The following is a 26661-nucleotide window of genomic DNA, read 5'->3' on the forward strand; positions in this document are numbered from 1 at the left end:
TTTCTAGATATTTCCTAGGGAAGAAAATCAAGATGTTGAATTATACATGTTTTTGAAAACTAGGAGCCCCAGAAACCTGTTTTTCACAAGGAGGAAAAAAAAAAACTCTAGAACTAGATTTCAAAGCTGACACAAACTATAGGCTCTACGGTAAGGGCAAAAGAAACATACATTTCTGAAGATGGTCCATTCACTGTGGCAGTACTGCAAGGTGCCGCCTAACTCAGGGGTTAACTGCTCGTCATCAATGTATGTCAGCAAATCACTAACTGAGCTCAGCATAACAACCTATATAAATAAGCAAGAAAGATACCGTTAACTGCCCTCCGTGGCATCCCTCCACACAGCCGTACAATGAACTTTAGCATTCATTTAGCAGAATGCTATCTTTTATAAATGGTTCTAACAATTCTCTCCTGTACATCCCCTCCCACATGGATACACTACCTTTCCTCAGGGAATAACAGTTGTCATTTACAAAACATTTCTCTGTAAAGTGAAAGTAATCTCCATAGAAACCCAAACACCTGATTCTCCCTGATCTAAAATTTTGCACTGTCAATGGTCAACCTTCTGAAAGAATGTTAAGCCCATAACAAAGTAAAAGGGCTTTCTGCAGTAAATTATAATTTATCAGGAGGGACTGATCTTTGCAAAAGTACCAAAATTTATGAGCACTCTATTCCTAACTCTAAAAACGTATGAAAATATCTTTTGGAAAAAAAAAAAAAAAATGTTACTCTGAACTAGCTCAGGATGTAAGTTCATGGGAGTTCAAATACATAAAACACACACTCATTTTTTTTTCTCTAAAAATAAAATGTCCTGATTTTATACACATGCACACATACATATATACACATATACAACATATGTGACATACATCTTTTTCAAAAGGAACTGCTTTGTTACAAGTTGATTAATCTTTTCCTCTATTTTAACAGTAGGAGCAGAAGACTTTTAGGCATTTTGATTTTACATTTTCGGAAGACAAATTCTATTTTTTTCTTTTACATGCTCTGTGACCACATGTAAAACATCAATAGCATGGTGCAAAGTCTTCATGAGAAAGGGACAAAACATTAAATACTCTTACTGGTAATTTGAGTATGAAATCTTCCTGACTAAATCGAAATCCAATGTCTGTGAAAGTTCGTTGGAGAAAACTGGTAGGACGAAGGACCAAAACCAAGTGCAAGTTCCCAGGGAAGGAAGCCTATAGAAAGAAAGACCACAGGAAACCAAGAAAAAATTGTCAAAACATGCATTCAAGTGAGCACATGGCAGAAAATATATAGTTAAAGAAAACAAATTCTAAAGTCATAAAAGCCACTAAAAGGATAAAACTTCAAAAAATGGATATTGATAAAATCTAAAAACACGAAAATAGAAATAAAACTAATGTAAGGTCATCAGGTCAAATCCTTGCAGTTCTCGTGGCCTGGAATTTTCTCACACTAAAGTCAATCCCAAGTTATGAAAAATTATACTCTTAAACTTCATTTTAAACGTAGTTGTTTGTACTCAAATTGCATTTAATCCCTGTAAAATAGAATTAGGAGGCAGGTTTCTAGGATAGCCCTAAATGCCAAAGGGAGCTGAAATACTGAATACCTGCAGTAAACAATGGAAGAAAACTATTTTATGGACTCATATTTTTATTTCAGCCAAGCAACATTCACAGAATATCTTCTACGTGTCTACTCCATGTATTTAAGTGAATGATTATCAGGCACTGTTAACACTTGGTGTACACAAATTAATACAATATAGTCCCTACCCAGCTTGCAAGAAAACGACAGTCTAATAGTAGAGTCCATTAGTATCATTTACTCTATAGGATGATAAGTTGATAAATGAAACAAGGGAATTAGAATAATATACAACAGGAAGTGGTAGCACAGAGCATCCTAGACCTAGGAATGTCAAAAAGGTCTCCCGTAAAGAGGAATAAATTGGATTAGAATGTTGTTCTGGTGCACCCATGTTTCCCAGCCTCTTAGAATACTGGCGCATAGTAGGTGGTCAAGAAATAATCGTTAAATGAAAGAATGCAAAAGACAAGGAGGGCACTATGCAGAATTTGCAAGGGGTGGAATAGTATGGCTTGATATAAATGATAAAACACCACATATCAAACGCTTACTGTATACGAAGTATTTTGCCAACATTATCACAGTTCCTCTTCATAATAATCCTGTGAATTAGTTAGGCTATCCTCTTTTACAAACAAAAAATAGTGAGGCTCATAGAGTTTAAGTATAACTTGACCCAGCTGGTAAAGTCTGAATTGGCACCCGAGTCTGCCCCACATCAAGAGGTCCCAGTCCAGAAAGCTAGAGGAAAATGCTGATGGGGGTGGAGGGGTGCAGCAATGGGAGGTGGTGCTAGAAAGATGAGCAGGAGCCAGATCAGGAAAGACCTTGGGTTTTTTCCTGGAGGCAAAGGGAGACTCAAGAGTTTTTAAGCAGCAGAGCAACACGATCAGATCTGCATTTTAGAAGGATCACTTTGGCTTTGGAAAAGGACAGGATTTGGACAAGAGTGGAAGCAAACAGATGAGCCTGAAGGCTGGAACAGTCATCCAAGCCAGGGATGGTGAGTTTCTGAACTGGAGCAACAATAGCAGGGATGAGGGTAGAATTTAGGAGGTACTATCTGCAAGGCATGATGACTGGCTGTGTCTGATGAGAAAGGAAAGACTAGGACAATCAATATCCAGATTTTTGGCTTGAGTAACTGGGTGAATGGTACGACCCTCACTGACATGGGAACACAAGAGAAGCAGGTTTTCAGGAGGGGGATATGATACTGATTCCCATTCCTTGACCTGTTGGAAGGGTCATCAGGACAATCTGATGATGTCCATCAGACAAATGGATATACAAGTAAGGAGGGAAAGAAGCCTACACTGGGAATGTAGAGTTGGGAGTCATCAGTCTCAGAACAGTGGATTAAAGCATAATAAAGCAAAATATGTCCGAAATGTTTAAAATACAGTCATCTTTTAGGAATGCTGGAATATTAATAATTGAACAAAACTATAAAACAAAAATTAATAAGATACTGTGGAGGCGGGGGTATATGGGAACTCTGTACTTTCTGCTCAATTTGCTGTGAACCTAATCCCGCTCTAAAAAATAAAGTCTATTAAAAAAAAAAGAGTAACTTTCATAGAGGGATAAGACCTAGACTCTGAAATGACATTCAAAACTGGAGATTTTTAAAATTCAACTTGAGATGATGATAAAAACATAAACAAGTGGCAATGAGAACTAGAGTCAGGGAAAGAGAACTGAGTGTGATACAAATAGGTAAAAGAAAGGAGCACAAAATTAAATCAATTAAACTAAACAATGATGACAAATAGACACAAATCGGGATGGCTATCTACCTGAAAACTCCTCTAGGTGGCCATATCTGTACTACCCTCTCCCTTCATGAGAAATTACTTCCCCTCCCTTCAAAATTCATATGTTGAAACTTAACCCACAAAGTGAAGGTACTTGGTGGTGGGGCCTTCAGGAGATGATTAGGGCATGAGGGTGGAGCTCTCATGAATGGGATTAGTGCCCTTACAAAAGAGACCCCATAGAGCTCCCTCACACCTTATGCCATGTGAGGACACAGAGAAAAGATGGCCATCTATGAACCAACCAAGAAGTAGGCTCTCACCAGACACCGAATCTGCTGGCACCTCGATCTTGGACTTCAGACTCTAGAACTGTGAGAAATAAATTTCTGTTGTTTATAAGCCACACAGTCTATGGTATTCTGTTATAGCAGCCCATAAGGACTAAGACAACCTCCTATTGTTCTTTTTTTTTTTATAAATTTATTTGTTTTATTTATTTATTATTTTTGGCTGCGTTGAGTCTTCGTGGCTGCACGTGGGCTTTCTCTAGTTGTGGCGAGCGGGGGCTACTCTTCATTGCGGTGCACAGGCTTCTCATTGCAGTGGCTTCTCTTGTTGCGGAACACAGGCTCTAGGCGTGCAGCCTTCAGTAGTTGTGGCACGCAGGCTTCAGTAGTTGTGGCTCGTGGGCTCTAGAGTACAGGCTCAGTAGTTGTGGCACACGGGCTTAGTTGCTCCGCGGCATGTGGGATCTTCCCGGACCAGGGCTCAAACCCGTGTCTCCTGCATTGGCAGGCAGATTCTTAACCACTGTGCCACCAGGGAAGCCCAACCTCTTATTATTCTTAATATTGGTTTCTAATGAGAACTGTTCTGTTTCTTCATGACCTTGCCCTTCTAACACACAATGATTTGTAGTGGGATGAAAATTTGATGTAAAAAGTCCCACACTAGGGTTTTTCAAACTAGCGCTGAGGGAAGGAAACTTTGAGGGTGCAGTTCCAGAGCTACTGGTAGCCATGACCCCTGCTGCTAGAGGAAGCTTATTCCAAAGAACAAAGCCAACAATGTATAGAGAACTGGAAGTAGAGACAGAGAGTCCCAATGATAATGTGTATCCTACCGTCTATTATGCACATAATGTCTATTATATTTTATGCTAAGAATGGTACATACTTGCCATAGTTATTATAAGAATTAAAAGAAATAATGACTATAAAGCTACTTTGTCAACTCTAAAAAAATTAATAAGATAGTTTTTTTAATTTACCTTGGGTTCTTGGACCTAAAGAAGAACAAGCAGACTTAGGTAGAAAACTTTTTCGGAACATGGATAAAGGCTTGCTTAAGGGGAAACTCTGACAAGGACTTGTGAGAACTCTGGACCTACTTCTAGACTGACAGCACTAAGTGTATTTCTATCCTATTCACTTTAGGAGTTAAGCCTTTCCTTCTCCTTCAGATGGGCAAATTACCAGTATAATTATTATATTTAACCTGCCTTGCCCCAGCTTATTTTTTCACTTTTAAATGAAATCGAAAGCATCCTACTTTTGCCAACACTTAAACCACTATTACTTTTATTGTTTCATGGATTCTAGGTTGATCTGCTCTCATTGTCTTTTTTGTCTCTGACTTTCCTTAATGTCATATTCTCTGGTATTGCATTGGAATTCTCTAGATGCAACACCCTAGGGATGACTAACTTAAAGCCTGGAATACTGACCCACCTCCAAAACTGGGGTGGGGAGGATACTATGGGAGCAGAGAAGACCAAGTGGCAACTCTCTGCCCTGAGGTCAGGCCCTGGTCTCTAACCTGCCACTCTTAGGAGAACAAGCAGGCAGGCCCTGGGACAGCTGATCACACAGCAGGGAACAAAGTAGAGAGGAGACAGAAGCAGAACCACTGTTCACAGCATCCATGGCGAAGAGAGTTCAGGCAGGGTTTGGGGGTATTCAGCTGCTCCTAAGTCAGGGATTTCATGTTGGCTGTTTCATTAAATCAGTTATTCCGTCTATTTGATAAAGTGGTTTATCCCAAACATTGAAAGCTGAATGAAATGCTTCTAAAGATATTTCTACATTCTAAGCAGATCATTCTTAAGTAAAACTTCCTGATTATTTTATCATACCTTCTCCTCCCTTAATTCCTTCAAAATGTTTAGTGATTCGCTCATCACAGAAAGCCTATAGGACTTCCCTGGTGGTCCAGTGGTTAAGACTCCGAGCTCACAATGCAGGGGGTCTCGGTTCAATCCCTGGTCAGGGAACTAGATCCCACATGCTGCAACGAAGATCCTACGTGCTGCAACTAAGACCCGATGCAGCCAAATAAATAAATAAATATATATATATATTTTTAAAGCCTACAAATATTTGCATTTCTAAAGAAAATGCACTATCAAGGATGAACACTTCATTTATTGCCTGTATAATTACATGTGCAATGTTGTTCATTATAGGATAATTTTAGGACCTTCACTGAGCTGCCATGCAAATCTTCCTAGAATACATGGATTCTGTTAACCCAATAGCTACTCTCAAATCTAAGCCATTTGAAGGAACAAATAACCTGTAGGCAATAGTTATTATTTAGTAGGCAAAACTACTAAACAATTGGGTGGCACTCAAACAATTCATTTGATTTGTCAGAGTTATTTTTTTAGAAAACTAAATCATACAGTTCAGACCAGGCATATTGTTTCTATGCCTCACATCCATCAGATCCCATGTATGAATCGGATAAACTTGATTTTTTAATCCCAGTCCCACTCACTTATCCCAAATTTAAATAGGTGCTTGTCAAACTAGTTATAGTAAAACCACAACCTCATGTGAATGGCTTTTAATAGCTTCTCTCCAGCAAAAAAAAAAAAAAAAAAAATATATATATATATATATGTATACACATGTACATATATTTACATGTATTCAGGACCCCTCAAAGCCTTAAGGTAGGGACAGGAGATTGGTTAGCTGGCCATAGGTGGGAGTGTTGCTTTTTATTGAATGACTATTATGAGAATTATCCTCATCATGATATTATGACATCATACTAAGTATTTTACATGCAATAGGTTCTTTTATCCTCATTTCACAACTAGTCAGTTCCAGCTAAACGCTGTCATGTGGGAAGGTGGGCCCAGCTCTGCCAAATCTGTGATTTCTCAAAAGAAGCCAGAAATCCAGACTTCTGTGGGAAACACGATTTTCAAAGATGGGAAACAAATGGAAAGTTTGTTAAAGCACTGGATGGTCTCAACAAAACACATGTGTGGAGCACCAATTTGCAACCTTGGAACTAAAGCTTCATACATCTGAACCTGGGCCAGTATCAACGCTCTGTCCACTTCTCTGGCTGTGATCGCTGGCTATGAGAATCTGGAGGGGACAGGGCACTCTTGAGAAATTTTAACCTGAAAGGCCATTTTGGATTTAGGGTCAGTCTGCATGTGTTTGCATGTGAGCATACAAATAGGTATAGAGACAGATTCTATTCTTCATATACAGATATTTGCATAACTAAAAGATTCAAGATAATCTATTTTAAAGCCGCTATTGAAATGAACATTCAAACAGCACATCACATATCATAAACAGGATCAGATGCATGTATCTTATAGCAAATATAGCGCAAGCCCCCTGAGGTTTCCCATTCGGTTTGGGGAAACTACATTTCTACATTCTCTGGTATGCTGCCTTAAAGATCTCTAATCTGGATGGTTATATAAACATGAAAAGGCACAGTTTCTATTTTCTCCAAAATCAAACCCTAGATTTGCAAACTATAAATCGTTTTTGAGAGCTTGTCAAAAAAGCAAAAAGATGTGAGCAAGGGTCAGCCTTGTTTTCTTTTATTGCTTTCTTCTTTACCAAAAAAAAAAGCATGCAGCATGAGAGAGGAAACAGCATTGGTTTTAGGCACTGGTTGCAGGCTTCTTTTTTTTTTGGAGTTCCAACATGTGACTGCTTAAAGGCGCCTCGGTAAAAATGAACATGCCGCCTGTCTTCATAGGGCTCAGAGCCATTTCTCCTGTTTCTGAGCACGGCCCCACCCCAGCCCTCGGCAGCAGCTCCGACCGGTTCTTCAAGTTAAGGCACACAGAATTCGTTTTCTCTCCCCTTCCCCTCCTAGAGAAGACATTTACTCCCTTCTCCTCATGCCTGTCTTCCGATCACCCAGTTATATGGCCTCACGGCAGTTTGGACAGCAATAACAATGACAAAAGGCATGGCTTTTTCACTACTGAAGTCTGGAAATTAACCTTGTTTAATATTCTTTTGTGCGGCATCTCAGCCGGGCAATTCATACACCCTCTGCTCGCTTTTCAGTTATTCTAGTTATTTCTTTAAAAACGCTTACAGTGGCTGATGCCACCTAAAAATTTGATTATTTTACTATGAAAACAATTTATACTCCTAGAGCTTTTTCTTTGCATCCTTAGGGCAGAGAAATGCAGTCACAATAAGAGGGAAACCAGGCCAATCTGAATGCTAAGGACAAGCTCTTTCCAGGACCCTTAACCCTTTCCAGGACACGTACTTAACAACGCACAGGCTGAATGCAAACTCAGACTTGCTGCCTCGCATTTAGGAATAACTTGACCTTGACATCTAGAAAATGGGACAAATAAAACAAATGTTTGAAAAAAAACAGAAACAAAAACAAATGTTTGAAACAATTTAGCAACATGGAGCCTACTGAACAAAACTCTTATAATTTCATATTATAATAGTTACAGAATATAACTATTACAGAATATAAAATACTGAATTGTTGGCATGTGATTGACCTCGATAAGGTCCAAACTATCACGTTAGAATACACTGGGAAACATCTTGTGACCTCAAGCTACAGAGAAGAGTTTCCAAGGCCGTGAGCTACTCCTGCACTCTTCCCACATGCCCCACCCTTAAAGAGTATAGAAAGGAAGAGTTACTCCACAGATACCCAAATAACTTGCCAAGTGATCTCAGGAGCGGGACAGTCCCAGGCAATAGTCTTTTCCTTGTGATTCGCCCTTCTTGTCCCATATCCATTCTCAACCCCCTCACTTGTTCACACTCATTGCAATTTCCACCAAGTAGCCAGTTTAAGCCTCTCTTTGGACTTTAAATCCACTGCTACCATCCTTCCAGGTGCTACCTATCATAGCCTCTAGAATCAGCCCAACTCCAGAGATCCTTCCAAGTCAAACTATGGTGTCACCAACTGAGTTGCAAATTTTTCACTCTGGTCAGGCCCTATGCATGCAAGCAGAACAAATTTGTCTTCCACCATAGTTCTGGGCTTCAGGCTTAATCCAATCAATTTCATTTCAAGCTAGCTGTTCATAGGGACCACTTAAAGTAATTCATTTGAGAGAAAAAGAGAAGAAAGAAACCAAGAAGGTAATAGACACATATGCTCTTCCTTAAGGTCCAAACAAACGTCATCTCCTTTGTGAGCCCTTCCCTACCAACTAGAAGTTCTTTCATAATAGTTATTTAATAGTTATTTATGAACATGTCCTACCTTCTCTGCTAGATTGAAAGCTCCTTCAGCTCTGTAGCCATTCCATGTTTACCTTTGTAACCCATGTTGTGTGTGGCACAGTACTAGATATATCTATTCACTGAGTACTTGTGTGCTGTATTAATTTGTGTGTATATTAAGGGATGTGCATCTACACGAAACAAAGTTCGGAACTGAGAAAACATCTATGCATATAAAGGAATTAGGAATTTTCTGAAAGCTTAAGTAAATTACTTTTGATAACAAAAGTACTAATGTCAGTTGCACTCAGTATTGCAAAGCATATACACAGGCATCTCTTGTGCACCATGAATTGTCTGTTAAAAGTCTGAAGCTATTATTCCCATAATACAAAATCATGTGTAGAGCTGGAGATACAATTTTGTCATAATAAAAAGATTCATATCCTAAACTGTAATTTTTAATATATCATTTTGTGTCAAGAGCTTCATTAGGAAAATAAACCGTTTACTTACCCATTGATGTTCACTGTCATTCAACAACAATAAAATTCTTACTGGTTTATTTCCCTGATCTTACTTTTGATTCCAAGTGTCATTTTTTTCTATGACTGATTTTCACTTTCTTATTTTTTGTGTGTTGTCTTGATTATTTAAATAAGCAAGCATTATATTTTAAATCGCAACATCAACAACATTACCTTAAGTTTTGAAAGAAAAAGAGTAGCACCGAAAACCTTGCTGATGACCAGTTAGTTATCAAATTAGCTAGTGTTACTTCGTATCTCTCCAAAATACATCTAAATATCCCTTCAGAAATTTGCTGGGAATTTAGTATACAAGTGAACCAACGATGGGAAAATTTGAAAATGTATCTGAAAGGAGAGATTTCTAAATTCTAGCTTATAAAGAACAGTGAGTCACTTTTTTTCCTTTAAGAAACAGTTGTCAACAGGCTAGAAATCTGCATCTTTCAAGTTTGAATATGGGGAAGAAATGAAATCAGAAAGATTTCAAATCATCAGACTTCAACATTTTTTCACTTGTCCGGTAACACCCAGGAAGGGCTGCCTTTTTAAATGCTGATGAAGTCGTCTCCAGATCTGTCCATGATATCATACTCTACTTGACCATGGTGAAAGGAAGGATGAATCCTTTTGTTACATATTATTTTAACTAGTCCCTTAAAGCTACTCTGCCCAACGATTCAAAATTGCTCAGACAGTCTTGAACAAATACCATGACGGATGGTGCGTCCTCATAAACTTGATCACGTTTAGATTTTGAAATTACATTCTACCACCTTGGCCTTAACATTCCCCTGTGTCCGTATCACAGGAATCACATCAATGCAGTCCATGCAAACACAAGTCTCCATTCTCGCCCTCTGTCCTTAAAAGCCCCATTCAGCAGTTTGTGCTATAGCACCATGCTGCCGCATCCCTGCACTTGAACTTGGCAATAGGCTTTCCAGGACTGCAGGCAGAGCCCTTACCGCATTCCTTCTGAACCTCATCTTGCCTCTCGGGGGAGTTGCTTCTGCCATCTCGCCTATACACAATAACACTCTTCTTTTCCAATTGTCAATGCCACATTGATGAAATATGAGCCGCTTCTTAGGTAGTATTTAAAAGCGGCAGCCAAAAATCTCTATCAAACAAAGCTACCGTAGCTGCTTCCATTACCACCGTGGCAGCGCCGCAAAAAAACCACTATCCCTGATTCGTCAGCTGACAGAGCCTTCCCTGCTGCTCATTGTAATTCAGAGTCGACACATTCCCCCAATTACTTAGCCTGATTGAACCTCATGGATTAGCTGGTGCTGGACTGCTCAAGAAGATCAGCCTCGTCCAGGGAGTGGAGGAAGGAAAAAAAAACGACTCTCCTCCTAGGGGCTAGATGGGACTGGCTTTCTCCTCTGCGCAATTTGATTTTTAAGGTGGAATGCTAAGAATCTTTGTGAAGGTAGTATTAACTGATATCTTTAATCTTGTCCTACCCTGGTCTGTAACTTGAAATTCAATCCTGTTTTTTTTTTTTAAATTAAATTCTATTCTGGGTTTAAGCCTTGTGAAAGGTTAATAGCTTGTGAAATTTTGGCCAGATGATAATCTAGAAAGAGCAGAACGTACAAACTTTCTAAGACGGATAGGATTCTCTCCCAAATGAACATTTCCCCAAAATGTATAACTAAAAAAAAAAAATTTTGTCTCTTATCATTATGAAGTATAGCCTAACTGCGTAGTTTCTTTTGGAATCTAGAAATTAAGATCTTCAAATTGAATTATATAATTACTTCATAGACACTAGTTTAAAATAATGTACTAAAGACAGTTAGACCTATCTACACAATGGCCATTTTCACCAGAAATTCTTTCTGAATGTCAACTTTTGTTCTTGAAATTGGCTTGCATTCAATATTTACCTCTATTGCAAACAGTGTCCAATGGCTATTAATGGTTGAGATATAATTAATGTGCTTTTGAGTATGGGTATAGAAGCTCTACCATAAGCAGAAACATTTAAAATGCTAAAAAGAAACAACACTTAAACTAATCTATAGCCAGTTACATGTCCTCGTCACCTGCCGTCCCCCCACCTCCCACTCCTGCCCGGCTGTTATGCAAGTAAAGCGACCTTGGGCTCAAAGCTCTTTGTTGGGCATACTTCACGCTTCCCCACTGAGAGAGCATCACCTCCCCTTTCTGTTGGGGTCAACAAAGTCATTATTCCTTTGTTGACCCCAAACCAATAGTATCAAGACCCAATTTTGTACTTCTCTTTTGGGAAAAACAAGACCTCCGTTCTAAGCAATCTATTTGATTAATAAAAATAAAACTTTACCAAAAAACCGATGCCATATGCCAACCAGTCACTCAATGAAAATTAAGCTCAGCAAGCAGGTAGTTTTGGCCAAAAGAAAAAACGCTGGGCTGGGTGATAAAAAAATGTTTTATTGTAACAAGTGCTATATTTAGTATTAAATAATTGATTATTGTCATAAACTGAAGTCTGCTCAATAAGCCCAAGGACCGATCCTAAAGGCCAGGGCACGATAAATACCTTTTATATGATTCAGTCCATTGATAGGGCTCAATAGTACCTGCAGGCCAGATGTACTCTCTCCAAAGGAATTTTTACCTTTTTCTAAAAAAAATTTCATGTATTTGTCTCTCCACATGTCATTTGGAAAATGATAGGAAGCAGCAGGTATTTGACCTTGGATTCAACACGTAATCTTTCCAAAATGCGTATATCAATGTAATTCCCTCATCTATGGGACAATTATAATGATACTTGCCCACAGGACTTAATCAGGAAACAAAGAGAATCAACATGACTTAATAAATGTGAATGCCTTTGAAAAAGCAAAAATGTATTATCCAAAATCGAGGTTTTAATATTTTATTTTGGTAACTTTTATGAATCTGGAATTAACTCTTCTCTTCATTGCTTAGGATTAAACACTTCTGTTATAAAAAATAAACAAAAAACCACCTTGCTGACTTGCCCAAGATGAGGAATAATTCATACTGGGTATGAGAAGAATAATGATCTCATTCATTTTACCATCTGAGTGCCAGTGTATTTCTTACACTCGTCAGCAAGTTAGGAGAGCAAAAAGAACACTGGCTCGGAAGTCCAACAACCTAGATTTTTTCTTGCCTTCACAACTAAACCAACTGCCTCTGCTGGGTGTGGCCTCCCGTGTGAGTCCAGAGACAAGGAAGAATTTCAGATGGCTGATGACATTGGACTGTCAAAGAAAAACATATATTGATTCCCAGCTACTCTGGTCTGATAGAGGAAGTTGACTGCATGGCACTTTTGCAGACAGCCCCACTCTTACCAGCTCAGGAGGAGTCTATGGGTTCCTCACCTCCCTCTTCTTCTATGAAAGAGAAGTGTCAGACAATATCCAGATGAGCCTAATAATGTAAAAGATCATCTTGGCTGTGGGCAGGATTGCATCTCTCACATTGCCTCCTTTAGGGAAACTGTTTTTCTTCTCTGGGTCTTGGAGAGCTGGGGACTAGCTTCCAATAGGGACAATATGTCATTTTGCAGGTGACTCCCTTCCCTCTCTACCCCAGGGGAAAGAAAAGTCTGGAAAGGTATACACCAAAATGTTAAAAAGTGCTTATTTCTGGACAGTTCGATTATTGACTATTGTTTTAAACCTTCTTCTTTATACTATTCCATATATAATAAGTATACAGCAACACACCTATTTCCATTTTTTAAGCAGTTCTCATAAAAAAATTGCCTTGCTTTGAAAGGCATAGGGGACCATGAATCACTTCTCACTCAACTTGAACCATTAACTACTCATTCTTTCCTATTAGGTTTTATTTTGGGTAGAGTTGGTTAGCTCAATCTCTTCTACCAATTCGCCTCTCTAGTTTCCCACCTCCCCATTCCATCTATTTTTATTGTCTCCATCAGTATCAAAATAAGCTGTACCCGACAAACAGAAAGTATAATGCAAAACAAAGTCAAGAAGTTACTGTAGAATACAAATGTAAAACAGTTAGCTAGTGGGAAGCAGCCGCATAGCACAGGGAGATCAGCTCGCATAGCACAGGGAGATCAGCTCGGTGCTTTGTGACCACCTAGAGGGGTGGGATAGGGAGGGTGGGAGGGAGGCTCAAGAGGGAGGGGATATGGGGACATAGGTATGCATATGGCTGATTCACTTTGTTGTACAACAGAAACTAACACAGCACTGTGAAGCAATTATACTCCAATAAAGATCTACTTAAAAAAAAAGAAGTTACTGTAGAATAAATTGGTACTCACTGAGATTTTTTGGAGAGAGATTTTGAGAGAAGACCAGGTATCCAGTCTTCGATCAAGAATAATGGTAAATCGGGAGTCAGATCCATTTTGCCTACAAGATGAGAGGAAATACTCTGTTTTTCTTAGTAATAACCCAACTTTGCTAGATATGTCCTTACTTCTGATTTTTTCATTTACATGTGATGCCTTGCCTGAAGACAGATTTGGAAAGTTATCACAAAGTGCTACAATGGAAAGCCAATTTAATTCCATATTCCACTACTCACTATTTAAAATTTCTTTTTTGTCACTAATGTCAATCTTTTAAATAGGCAAGTAATAGTGTCATGCAGGTAGGCCACTAAAATGGATTCGGAATACTACGATTTGGGGCATGGGAAAACCTTATAGACAGCTGTCCTTCATGACGTCAGATGTAACTTCATGGCAATCCATCAGGAGTCAATGATCCATTCATTCATTCATTCATTCATTCAGAAAAACACTGTTAAATACATATCCCTACCTCTTGCCTGCTCCTTGAGGGAAGGCAGTGTAATGGATAATAAAACTTTCATTTGCCCTAAAAAGACCACTTCCAAGCTTTAAGGGGTGCAGTGTAAATTTAGTTTTCTGGGATTTGATTTTTGTTCATGAGGTTCTTCACAATATTATGATTTTAGATTCCTGCCTTCTTAGTCTTCAGGATTAATAACCAGAAAATGTTTCCTTTAAAAAATTTGTTTTCAACCTAAATAAAATCTTTAAGGAAGCTTTTGAAACTTTCCCCTTAAAGCATTCTCATCTCAAATGATTTCTAATATCAAGTAACTCCTAATCCATTCCAATATCACTTTTGAGTCTATTTAACTTTCAGTCTTCTTATTTTATCCTTGGAAGAAATGAAGAATAGCTGTCTAGCTACTGGCTAGTGAGAGTTCCTTTTAGGCGAATTAAAGGCTTTATGTGTGATCATCATTTTTAACCTATGTTCTTCTGCATGGGGACAAATACTTCTAGGCCCCCAATTTGGTTTTCATAGATCCTCAGTATAATTTTTATAGCAATTTAGGTAGCTGTCAGCTTCCCCGTCTAAGTTATTTCTTATCTACTCTGAAGGTGAGTCTTATGATCATTTACAATAACAAAAGCCACACTAAAACACCATTTTCCTGTTACTACATTCAAATGGGTAGCCAATAGAAACCGAACTGAAAAAAAATGTAATGAAATGGTATACCTTGCAACAGACGTCAAGTAAGTCAGCACTTTTGCTATCACCTCTTCTGGTATGCATCTGAAATTACAATTTTCCGGAAACGTAATGATCCAAGCATTGTCCTTTCCCCGGCCACCTAAAATAGTATAAAAAACCAAATTAGCATTTATGTGACAACAATGTAAGAAAGAGGATTTTAGATTTGAGAGGGGTGGTTAGAAGACAGTCTGGGGCCAATGCAACTTTTATAAGGATGATGATCTCCACAGAAACCAAAACGGCACCATGCTCCTGCTGAAGTCTAAAAAGTGGCAGGGTGGTTTTGAAATAAAAAAGGAGAAAGAAAGAAAGGGAGGAAGGGGGGGAGACAGAGAGAAAGAAAGAAAGAAGAAAAGAAAGGAAGAAAGAGAAGGAGGGAGGGAGGGAGGAAGGAAGGAAGAAAGAAAAAGAAAGAAAGAGGGGAGGGAGGGAGTAGAGAAGGCAAAATGAGAAAAAATTTCACAGAATATGTATAATAAATGCAGTTGAAAATAGAGCTGATCACTCATATTGGACAACCATGGGTACTGGGAAATAACTGTTTCTATACCAGTGTTATGAGCCTAAATTCAAAGTGAGTCACTGACAGCTTGATAACAAGTGGAAACCTTGATAAAACTGACCACTTAGAGTCATGGTGAGCATGAAAACAGTATAGGATACAAGCTATAGGAAATAAGTGATGTTCTAACGGATTGGTGGAAGAAACAATATAAGCAATAATACCAACAATGGAATAGGAATCTTACTAATGCAAAGACAGAAAGACCACAAATTCTCCATGGGTTAAAATTCAGTGTGCACCCCACTCCACAGCCCTCTACGCAGCCTGGAGGGTTGAGAATGAAAGCCACCTAGTGCAGGGATGAGCCTTAGATGTGCCTAAGGTCCCACTCTGTAGTCAGCCTAACACCTGGGCAGAGAGTGGGTGCTCAATACATATTAGTGCTAAATGGAAGTTGAAAGATTATTTTAGGAGGAAAGTTGTACGGTGGCCTTTGAATTTAGCTTGCTAAAAGAAATTTTTTGAGAGGTTTAGTTGTAATTCTCATTTGGCTAAATTTAAGTGAATAAAGGTACAGGATATAAAAAAATTCAATATGCAATAAAGCTATGACAAAGGCAAAGGAGAGAAAGTAGAATGATAAAGCAACTAATTCCAAAAGAAAGCAAAAATGGAGGGAAAAAAACGAAGAATAGGACAAATAGAAAACAAATAGTAAATGATAGTTTTAAACTGAGCCATGAATAATCACATTAAATGTAAACGATTTTGACACCCCAATTAAAAGTTAGAGATCGTCAAATTGGATAAGACAATCAAGACACAACTATATATTGCCTACAAGAAACATACTTTAAATATAAAGGCACAATGCATTAAAAGCAAAAAGATGGAAAAAGATATAACATGCTAAGTAGTCAAAAGGAAGGTGTCTAATTTTAGACAAAGAAGATTTCAGAGTCAAGATTAAGAAGATCATTTGATAATCAAACAGCAGTAAATTCATCAAGAGGACATAACAATCCTAAGTGCTCATGTATCTGATAACAGAGCTTCAAAATACATGAAACAAAAATGGATGGAGCTGCAAGGAGAAATAAACAAATCCAGAATTTTAGTCAGAAATTTCACCACCCCTCTCAATAAGTGACAGAACAAGCAGACAGGAAGTTCACTAGGAAACAGTATGCCCGAATAACAATCTCAGCACTGTGACTTAATTTACGTTTCTAGAACACTCCATCCAACAAAAGCAGAACACATATTCTACACAAGTGTACTTGGGAAAGATCAAATTCATTCCTTGCCTTAATCTTTACCAACGGAAACTGAAGGGAGGTCCCCATTCCCATAGTATCTGTTGAATCAAACTAGACCAAAGTAATAAATCAAATGACGATAAATCTTTATAACATTCTAGACTTAAAGAGCAGGATGAAGAAAGATAATCATGAAAAATGATGGCACCCACCCAAGAATTTTAAAGGAACTCAAAGGAGAAACTGTACAACTCTGAACCAAGAGATTAGCCAATCATGAAACAAAGGGCCTCTATAGGTACCGTATGGTGTAGAACTAGGAATATAAATAATATATAACATATAATGCTCTCTCTATATATATGTATATTATATATAATATAACTTAGACTTGCCAAGCAACACTTAGGCAAACTATACCTGTCAAAGGAAAGAATGTTGGTTCTTGTTAAGGACAGATTGTCATTGACTAATCTATAAACCGTTATTACCGCTGAGTACCTACAAGTGCTATACTAGGTAGTAAACATGCAAGAAAAGAACAAGGGAGATATTTATATTCTAAATTGGGAGGTTTTCAGTATTTTTCCCATTGGGAACCCTTTCTTCAAAAGAAACGATAGGCATAAGCATTTTTGAAAACAACTACAAAAATCAGATGAGGAAAGAAGTTGTGGAGTGGGATCTAGGTCTGGGAACAGGTCCTGAGGGTGGTTCTATTTGGAACACAGTTGGAAAAAAACTAAGAAGCTTCAGTAAAATCCCTGAATCTCAACAGTGAAAGCATATCACACATTTATACCACTTATAAAATAAAACATAAAACCACATTAATTAAGTCACCACAATTACCGCTAATTATAATCATTAAAGCAGAGGCCAGATTGAAGTGTCCAATTAGGATCATCTGTAAAGTAAATGTTTGTTTATTAAACCGAGCATGTAGGTATCATTTCAGAAGAAATAATTAAACTACTTAAAAGGAATAAGATGGTCTCTTGTACTCTCAACACCTAAGAAGGATTTTCATGCAAACAATGCATATACTTGTAAATTCTTCTTATCTGTTTAATACAATAAATATAATGTTTAATGGCATAGTTCAAGTTACTCTAACACCTGAAAGGAATCTGCTTGTCTTTAGGCAAAGCCTTCCCTAGATAGCTGACCAAATTAAAAAGACAAGGGTGGTTTCCCATTGCTATATCTCTAAAAATATGTAATTCTTTTGAGCAGCATTATTCACAATAGCCAAAAGGTGCAAGCAACCCAAGTGTCCATCAATGGATAAATGGATAAACAAATGTGGTCCATCCATACAACGGAATGTTATTCAGCCTTAAAAAGGAAGGAAATTCTGAAAAACGCTACAACATAGAAAGACCTTGAGAACATTATGCGAAGTGAAATAAGCAAGTCACAAAAAGACAAATACAGCAATGATTCCACTCATATGAGGCACCTAGAATAGTCAAATACCTAGAGACAGAAAGTAGAATGGTAGTTGCCAGGGGCTAGACGGAGGAGGGAATGAGGGGTAATTTTTTTAACAGGTACAGAGTTTCAGTTTTATAAGACAAAAAGAGTTCTGGAGATGGATGGTGGTGATTGTTGCACAACAATGTGAATGTATTTAATGCCACTGAAATGTACACTTAAAAATGGGCTTCCCTGGTGGCACAGTGGTTAAGAATCCGTCTGCCAATGCAAGGGGACACGGGTTCGAGCTCTGGTCCAGGAAGATCCCACATGCCCGTGGAGCAACTAAGCCCATGCGCCACAACTACTGAAGCCCGCGCGCCTAGAGCCTGTGCTCCGCAACAAGAGAAGCCACCGTAATGAGAAGGCCACGCGCCACAACGAAGAGTAGCCCTGGCTCGCCGCAACTAGAGAAAGCCCGTGCACAGCAATGAAGACCCAATGCAGCCAAAAATTAAAAAAATAAATAAATAAATAAATAAAATAAATTTCATTAAAAAAGAAGAAAAAAATAGTTAAGACGGTAGATTTTATGTTATGTGTATTTCACCACAATTTTTAGAAATTATATACAAATGCATATACATATACAAATACCTATACATATTTTAGAAAAGCAAACTTTTTTATCATGTGTAAATGAAATCCTTTAAAAAAAAAACTTAATACATGTTGCTTAATTAGGGTGACTTGTAGCATTTGTAATGAACATTTAAGTCATCAGCGCTATGGTGGAGGGGGAAACCTCAAAGAGGCCACCTGAGTGGTTACCCTCTCACTCAGCCTGCACCCACCTAGGAGATGTATTCCATTTTCGCCCATCACAGATTGCTGAAGACTTGTCCAAACGTCCAATATACAAGACTGGTAAGACTGGTTTTAAACACATATCTAAACATATTTCAAACCTCTAGTTATTCTCTAAATGTCCGTTTTTTAGCAACTACATGCACAATGTATGAATGTTTATTAAAATATAAAAATTATACAGCCACTTATATAAGAAGGACCAAACTAACTTTGCTAATAGATTTCAAACATTTACCTGGTCTAAATATATGAAAAAGTCTGCTTACCAGACAGGAAGGCAATGTCTTGCATTAAGAAATGGCTGATGTCCTTCACACGGAGGAGCACCTCGGTTTCTATGACAAACGAGAAAGGGAGAGAAACAGCGGGCACGTTAGAGGACAGCCAGAAACGCACACATGATTTCTCATCGTGCCGAAAAGAACTCTGGGGGTCCCGCAGATCTGCGTCCCCAGACGCACTGCTGACCTTCTCTTTATTCCTCTCAGCCACATAAGAAGGAAATCACACTCTGGACAATATCAGTGGGTAAGTAGGACCAGTGTCCTCGTTCTCAGAATCTACGCCCGGTACATAAACTACTCTCCCTCACCAGAAAGCGAGGGGCAAAGGTCCAAACTCCAGGACATCCAGATTTATTTATCTAAAGGGTAGATAGTCACGTAGAGACACTGGCATAGTGTCTTTTACTTCTAATAATGCCTTTCACTCTGCAGAGCTTTATTAGCGATTACAAAGCACTTTTCGGATCGTTTATCGCATTGGATCCTCAAAATAACCCGGAGAAAGGTATTATTATCCCATCTTACAGGTCAGGAAAAATGTCAGAGAGCAAGTACAAAGTATTGGTTAAGCATGTGAGAAACCTAGATTCCAATCCCAGCTTGTTGCATTTACTGGCTGTATAAACATGTACAAGCTACTTAGCCTCTCAGAGCCTCAAGTTTCCTTATCTGTAAACTGGGCATAATAACATCTACCCCACAGGGTGCCTTGCCGACCAAATGCAAGATAACTGGCGTAAGAGTCAGTGTTCCATGAACAGCAGCCTATTAACTCATCTTTGACCACTAGAGGTGGGACACATCCATGTGATGTTCAATATGTTTTAGTTGTCCCAGATCTTAAGTGCTAATTTGTAATGTTCGATTCTAGTGAACTCTACAGGGGCCCCAGGTCAAAGTTCACTACCTGCCTCTGGTCCATGATAACTTTTTAAAAGAAAATGGGTCATCAAACTCAGCTATTTTGGATTGCTGGTTTTAATGCCTGTGACATCTCTCAGAGAAACCATATTTTCCCCTTGCCCTCTGATACACAGGGCCTTCAAAGACCTGGTCTCTGGTGGTGTCAGACTGGTGACACATTACCCTTCTTAGTGCTCTTCAGATCATACCATACGGAGGTGGTGGATCAGGGCCCATCCTGCTCAAGGGCCCTGAACAGACAAGTTCTCAATGACCCACACCAGACAGTGGAATAGGGCCTCTGTTACAGAGCCACACACACACAAGCACACACACACACACACACACACACACACACACATGATTTGAAACATAAATTCACTGACAAATTTATTTTTCATAAGAAACATGCCATTAAAAATCCACCATTTGTCAGGACATAAAAATCAATTCCTAAAAATGTCTTGTAATTTTAAAAAATTAGGCTCCTGGTACATCCCAGTCTTCACAACCCAAACTGCCAAAAGCAGTTATTTTTACAATGGTACATGCTTCCTCTGATAAAAGCATGTGTTTATGACAGTCACAAACATGTGTCATATACTGACATTTTTACGCCTGGAGACCTGAAGGAAGGATGAGATGGGGATAGTGCAAAGAGGAGTAGAACTTTCTCTGCTCTCAGAGGCCTGCACAAGTGGCAATGCCCCAAATGTGTTCTACCGTTTAGATGAGAGCATTAGGCATTAAAATATTCCTACATAATAAGACCCAATTTTCTCCCCTGCTTTGATCAGTAGAAATAGCTATCAACATAAATGGATAAATTTTCTGTCATGTGGCAGATCTGGAAGCACTAATATCTGCAACCTGATTCCTCCCATACCATTCAGGCTCTTGCACAGTTACAGAAACTATGTCTACTTACTCTACAATTTTTTTTAATCCATTCACATAATCAGAGAGGCATCAGGGCATAAAACAAAAGGCCGAGGGCTGGGAATGGGAGGACCTGGGCCCAGTGCTGGCTCGGCCACTGAGCAGCTCTGGGATCTGGGGCAAGTCACTCCCTACCCCTCAGCTCACTACCCTCTGCGGGTACTACAACAAATGCTTTCCAAGGCCCCTTACATTCTCTGAGATCCGACAACAGGTAAAATCCATAGATATAAGGAAAACACACTATCATAAAATGTCTCCCACAATTATGCCAACAAAATGACATTTACACACTAACAAAAAAGGATAAAATAATGGTTAAAAGAAACGGACTCACAGATATAGGGAACAAACTAGTTGTAACCAGTGGGGAGAGGGATGGTGGGAGGGGCAAGATAGGAGTAGGGGATTAAGAAGTACAAACTAGTATGTATAAAATAAATAAGCTGCAAGGATATATTGTACAGCACAGGGAATACAGCCAATATTTTAGAATAACTATAAATGGAGTATAACTTTTAAAACTTGTGAATCACTATGTTGCACACCTGAAACTTAACATAGTATTGTAAGTCAACTACACCTCAATTAAAAGAAATGGTTAAAAGAGAAGATGTTACTACTTTAAGAAATGATCAGGGACTTCCCTGGTGGCTCAGTGGTTAAGACTCCACGCTCCCAATGCAGGGGGCCCAGGTTCGATCCCTGCTCAGGGAACTACACCCCACATGCATGCCACAACTAAGGAGCCCAACTGCCACAACTAAGGAGCTGGTGAGCCACAACTAAGACCCAGAGCAACCTAATTAATTAATTAATTTAAAAAATGATCAACTTCTGGGTTGGAAACAGACCGAAAGGAGAGAAGACAGCAGGAAAGGGAAACAGAAGCCACGGGGTTATCACTGAGCAGCCACAAAAGACAAGGCGGGCTTTTTGCTGAGAAGAAAGAAATAGAGCATGGACTTTGGAGAAAGCTGACACTGAGTTAAACCCAGCTTTGTATCTAACCTTCTTGAATTTCCACACAGATTTCCTCCAGAAATGTAAATGTGAGAACAAATATGGTTTAGAATGTTCTTCTTGATGACCCTCTAAACTCTTTTACTCCAGAGCATGAGAAATAAAAAGCCTGGGTCACCAAAGCTGGATCAGGTCCACATTACAGTATATCCCTGTTGACCAGATTCACATTTGATAGGAGGTTTGTGGAGCTGTCCCATGTGGTAAGGTCAATCACTCAAAAATGGAAGGCGTGCATTCTCCTTACTTTGGACTAGTTGTGAAAAAGGGCTGGTTGGGAAGCCAAAAAAGGGAACTAACTCAATAAGTAATCTGACAAACAGCCTCAAAACACCCCAATGGAGCAGCTCTTCATTGAAAAGCTCTGCTGAAGAACCAACCATGTGACTGGACAGTCAAACACAATCAGGCACAAACTGAAAACAAAAGACGAGGAGAGTGCTTGTCGACTCATTCATTCCATACATTTGATCAGGAAGCAAGAGAGGCAAGCTTTTATTGCCTTGGCCATAAGTTGCAAACTCAATCACTAATATTTCTTTTATAACATAACAGGTAGTTGTGCAAATGAGGATACAAGCTCAGAATGCAAATACAAAGAATTTTTAAAGTCCTAAAAGGCATGGAAATAAATAATATATTTAGGATGGTTCGCAGAGGAGGAAGGTAAACCCATCCAATTAATTGATCCATTTTGGTTGTGTCACTTGCAGAAATAAAAGACACTTGTCAGGGCCTTCCCTGGTGGTCCAGTGGCTAAGACTCCGCGCTCACAATGCAGGAGGCCCGGGTTTGATCCCTGGTCAGGGAACTAGATCCTGCACGCCACAACTAAGACCCGGCGCAGCCAAATAAATAAATAAATATTTTAAAAAAACAACAACAACACTTGTCACCTTGACACAGGGTGCCCTTTATAGCTTTTAAAGATTTATCTTGCATCCATTCACTTTTTTTTTTTTCCCTTTGGCTGCGTTGGGTCTTCATTGCTGCGCATGGGCTTCATCTAGTTGCCTTGAGCAGGGGCTACTCTTCGTTGCGGTGCGCGGGCTTCTCATCATGGTGGCTTCTCTTGTTGCAGAGCACGGGCTCTAGGCGCGTGGGCTTCAGTAGTTGTGGCACGTGAGCTCAGTACTTGTGGCTCGTGGGCTCTAGAGCGCAGGCTCAGTAGTTGTGGCACACGGGCTTAGCTGCTCCGCGGCCTGTGGGATCTTCCCGGACCAGGGCTTGAACCCGTGTTCCCTGCATTGGCAGTCGGATTCTTAACCACTGTGCCGCCAGGGAAGCCCCATCCATTCACTTTTTTAAAACAAATATTTATTGAGCACCTACTATGTGCCAGATACTAAGCTGTAGATAGATGTTCTGGGTAAAAGTAAAGATTCGCAATCAAAAAAGTTTTGTGATATTGGGGGTAAAGCATACTGCAACATTCCCCAGCAAATACACACACACACATTGCAACTCCCTGGGTATGGGCTACGTATGCAGCGTTTCCCAAACCTACTTGATCAGGTACTTCTTTGTTTGTGTGGTTGGTTGGTTGGCTGGTTGTTTGGTTGGTTGGAAGTTGGTTGGTTGGTTGGTTTTTCCCTTCAGAGAGAGAGAGAAGACAAACAGAAAGCAACAGAGACAGCTACACAGACTCCATGTAAAGAAGCACTTGTTTTAGAAGTCAGAACTCTCTGGAGATGAAATGACCGCCGTAGTGGGTAGAGAAGCCTTTCCCTACCACTAATAGGGTTGGAACGAAGGCCAAGCAGCTCTGTAGCAAGGAGGCTAGAGAGGACAATGGAGCGTGTAGGTGGGTTGGAGTAAATGATCCTTCTTGCCCTACTTCTCCAAGAGTCTATTCCTCCATGAACTGAGTATGTATTACCATTCCAAGATATTTAAATTCTACTGAGTTTATTAATGATTCCTGTAAGGAAAATGATGGTTTATAAAGTTAAGTAAATTGGTATCTACAAGCATTCCCATTTTCTAGAAAGCGTTTTTACTCCAGATTCTGGTGTATAACAGCTATAATTCCAACCCTTGAGCTTTATGTCACAGTGGCACGCTCTTGTGTACAATACATTTATCCCTCCTCCGGGGTTTCTGTTCATACCCCGTAGAAGAATACGAGCTCTGAGCCATGCTGCACACACGAGAGCCAGGGCAAATATTAACTGCTTAAAAGAGCAAATACCTCTATTCTCACCTTTTCCTAAAATTAAGAGGCCAAAATGGAGCACAAATTAAAATAGAAAGGGAAATAAAGGAAGTGTCAACCAGAAAGATACAATCTCTTTCAAGGCAACTGACCCACTGCCACAGCCAATATGAAAACAGAGGGGAAAAGTGCAGTGAATGATTAAAAGTAGATATTTGCTGAGCACCTAGTACTCCAAGATGGATATTAAAGCCCTCACCTTACTCAGTGCTCTGTGGTGACCTAAATGGGAAGGAAATCTAAAAAAGAGGGGATATATGTATGTGTATAATGGATTCACTTTGCTATACAGCAGAAACTAACAACATTGTAAAGCAACCATACTCCAATAAAAATTAATAAAAAATAAATAAAACCCTCACCTTACAGATGAGGAAACAGGCTCAGAGAGGCTCCTATTCATGTACTTATTCATTTAAGAAATTCACACTGAACAAATGCTAGGCACAAGCACTGCTCAGACCCAAGGTAGAACCCAGCAGAAGATTTAGAAGAAGCTTTCACGGTGTCATCCATTTGGTTCCCTAACCTTCAGACAGGCAGAAGAATACACTCAATCAGCTCTAATGCAAATTACTAACTATATATAGTTTATTAACCTCCAATTTTCTTCCAGGAAGAATTTTTTTTTAATTTATTTATTTTTTTGATTTTTTTGGCTGCATTCGGTCTTTGTTGCTGCGTGGGCTTTCTCTAGTTGCGGCGAGCGGGGTCTACTCTTCGTTGTGGTGCGTGGGCTTCTCATTGCGGTGGCTTCTCTTGCTGTGGAGCACAGGCTCTAGGCGCGTGGGCTTCAGTAGTTGTGGCTTGTGGGCTCAGTAGTTGTGGCACACTGGCTTAGTTGCTCCACGGCATGTGAGATATTCCCGGACCGGGGCTCGAACCCGTGGCAACGGGATTCTTAACCACTGCGCCACCAGGGAAGCCCCTAGACATTTTATGATTTATACTCTTTTAAATTTGTTAAGGTGGTCCATCTTGGTCAATGTCCCCTGTGAGCCTGAGAAGAAACACTTTTTATTATATATTTATTTATATATATTGAGATATAATTCACATACCAAAAATTCGCCCTTTTAAGTATACAATTCAGTAGATTTCCGTATATTCAAAAAGTTGTGCAACTGTCACCACTATCTAACTCCAGAACATTTCCATCATTTCAAAATGAAATCCTGTAAAATGTAAATCAAAACCACAATGAGATATCACCTCACACCTGTCAGAATGGCCATCATCAAAAAGAACACAAGTAACAAACGTTGGCAAGGATGTGGAAAAAGGGGAACCCTCGTGCACTGTTGGTGGGAATGTACATTGGTGCAGCCACTGTGGAAAACAGTATGGAGGTTTCTCAAAAAACTGAAACTTAAAACAGAAAAAAGAACTACCATGTGACCAAGCAACTCCACTCCTGGGTTTATATCCAAAAGAAACCAAAACACTAATTCGAAAAGACACATGCACCCCAATGTTCACAGCAGCATTATTTACAATTGCCAAGGTATGGAAGTAATCTACGTGTCCATCAACAGATAAATGGATAAAGAAGATGTGGTAAATATATACAATGAAATATTACTCAGCCATAAAAAAATGAGATTTTTGCCATTTGCAGCAACATGGATGGACTTAGAGGGCATTATGCTAAGTGAAATAAGTCAGACAGAGAAAGACAAATACTGTATGATATCACTTATATGTGGAACCTAAAAAATACAACAAACTAGTGAATAAAACAAAAAAGAAGCAGACTCACAGAGAGAACAAACTAGTGGCTATGGGGGAGAGAGGGAATAGAGGTGGGGAAGTGGGAGGTACAGACTATCCGGTGTAAGGTAGGCTCAAGGATGTATTGTAAAACACAGAGAATATAGCCAATATTTTGTAATAACTGTAAATGGAAAGTAACCTTTAAAATTGTATTAAATTATTTTTTAATAATTTTTAAAAACTTTCTGGGAGAAAAAAAAAAGAACTCCTGTAGCATTAGAAGTCAGTACAGAAAGAGTTAACATAGCAGGCCTAGACTGCTTATCGTTAGAAAGGCTGAATTGCAAAGTAAGCCTTTGGCTGGCATCTGGGAACTTGGATTCAGGAAGTAAACAATGCAGATTATGCTAAATACCTGCTTTCCTTCCGGGAGCAAGGAAAAATTTTGGTACCTGCTAGGCATTGGGTGCCTATGTAACTACCCACCAATATCAATCCTGCACTGAGCCTCTGAAGAGGGTCCCTGATTGGCAACATTTCACATGTGTCACAACTTGTTGCTGGGGTAATTGATTAAGCACATTCTTTGTGACTCCACTGGGAGAGAGCCCTTGAAAGCTTGCACCTGGTTTTCTCCAGACTTCATCTCATGTGCCTTTCCT

The 26661-nt window shown here is 39.3% G+C and overlaps 1 protein-coding gene across 6 annotated transcripts in view; it reads right to left on the reverse strand.

Annotated features, from left to right (window-relative positions):
- Window positions 1-19213, reverse strand: part of MCF2 (MCF.2 cell line derived transforming sequence) — a 63693-nt gene extending 44480 nt beyond the window's left edge. For 3 of the 6 annotated variants that reach the window (XM_068532921.1, XM_068532920.1, XM_068532919.1), the window contains exons 1-3: window positions 10328-10511; window positions 1097-1216; window positions 172-288 (exon numbers count right to left, since the gene is read on the reverse strand). In XM_068532921.1, coding sequence (XP_068389022.1) covers window positions 172-288; window positions 1097-1216; window positions 10328-10378 — 288 coding nt within the window. In that variant the 5' untranslated portion in view covers window positions 10379-10511. Of the gene's footprint in view, window positions 1-171; window positions 289-1096; window positions 1217-10327; window positions 10512-13632; window positions 13724-14851; window positions 14967-19188 lie in introns of those variants that run through there. The other 3 variants (XM_068532918.1, XM_068532917.1, XM_068532922.1) reach the window with 2 other exon arrangements.
- Window positions 19214-26661: the final 7448 nt, after the last annotated feature.

Source organism: Eschrichtius robustus, chromosome X, assembly GCF_028021215.1.
Source record: "Eschrichtius robustus isolate mEscRob2 chromosome X, mEscRob2.pri, whole genome shotgun sequence".
NCBI classification, from domain to species: domain Eukaryota; kingdom Metazoa; phylum Chordata; class Mammalia; order Artiodactyla; family Eschrichtiidae; genus Eschrichtius; species Eschrichtius robustus.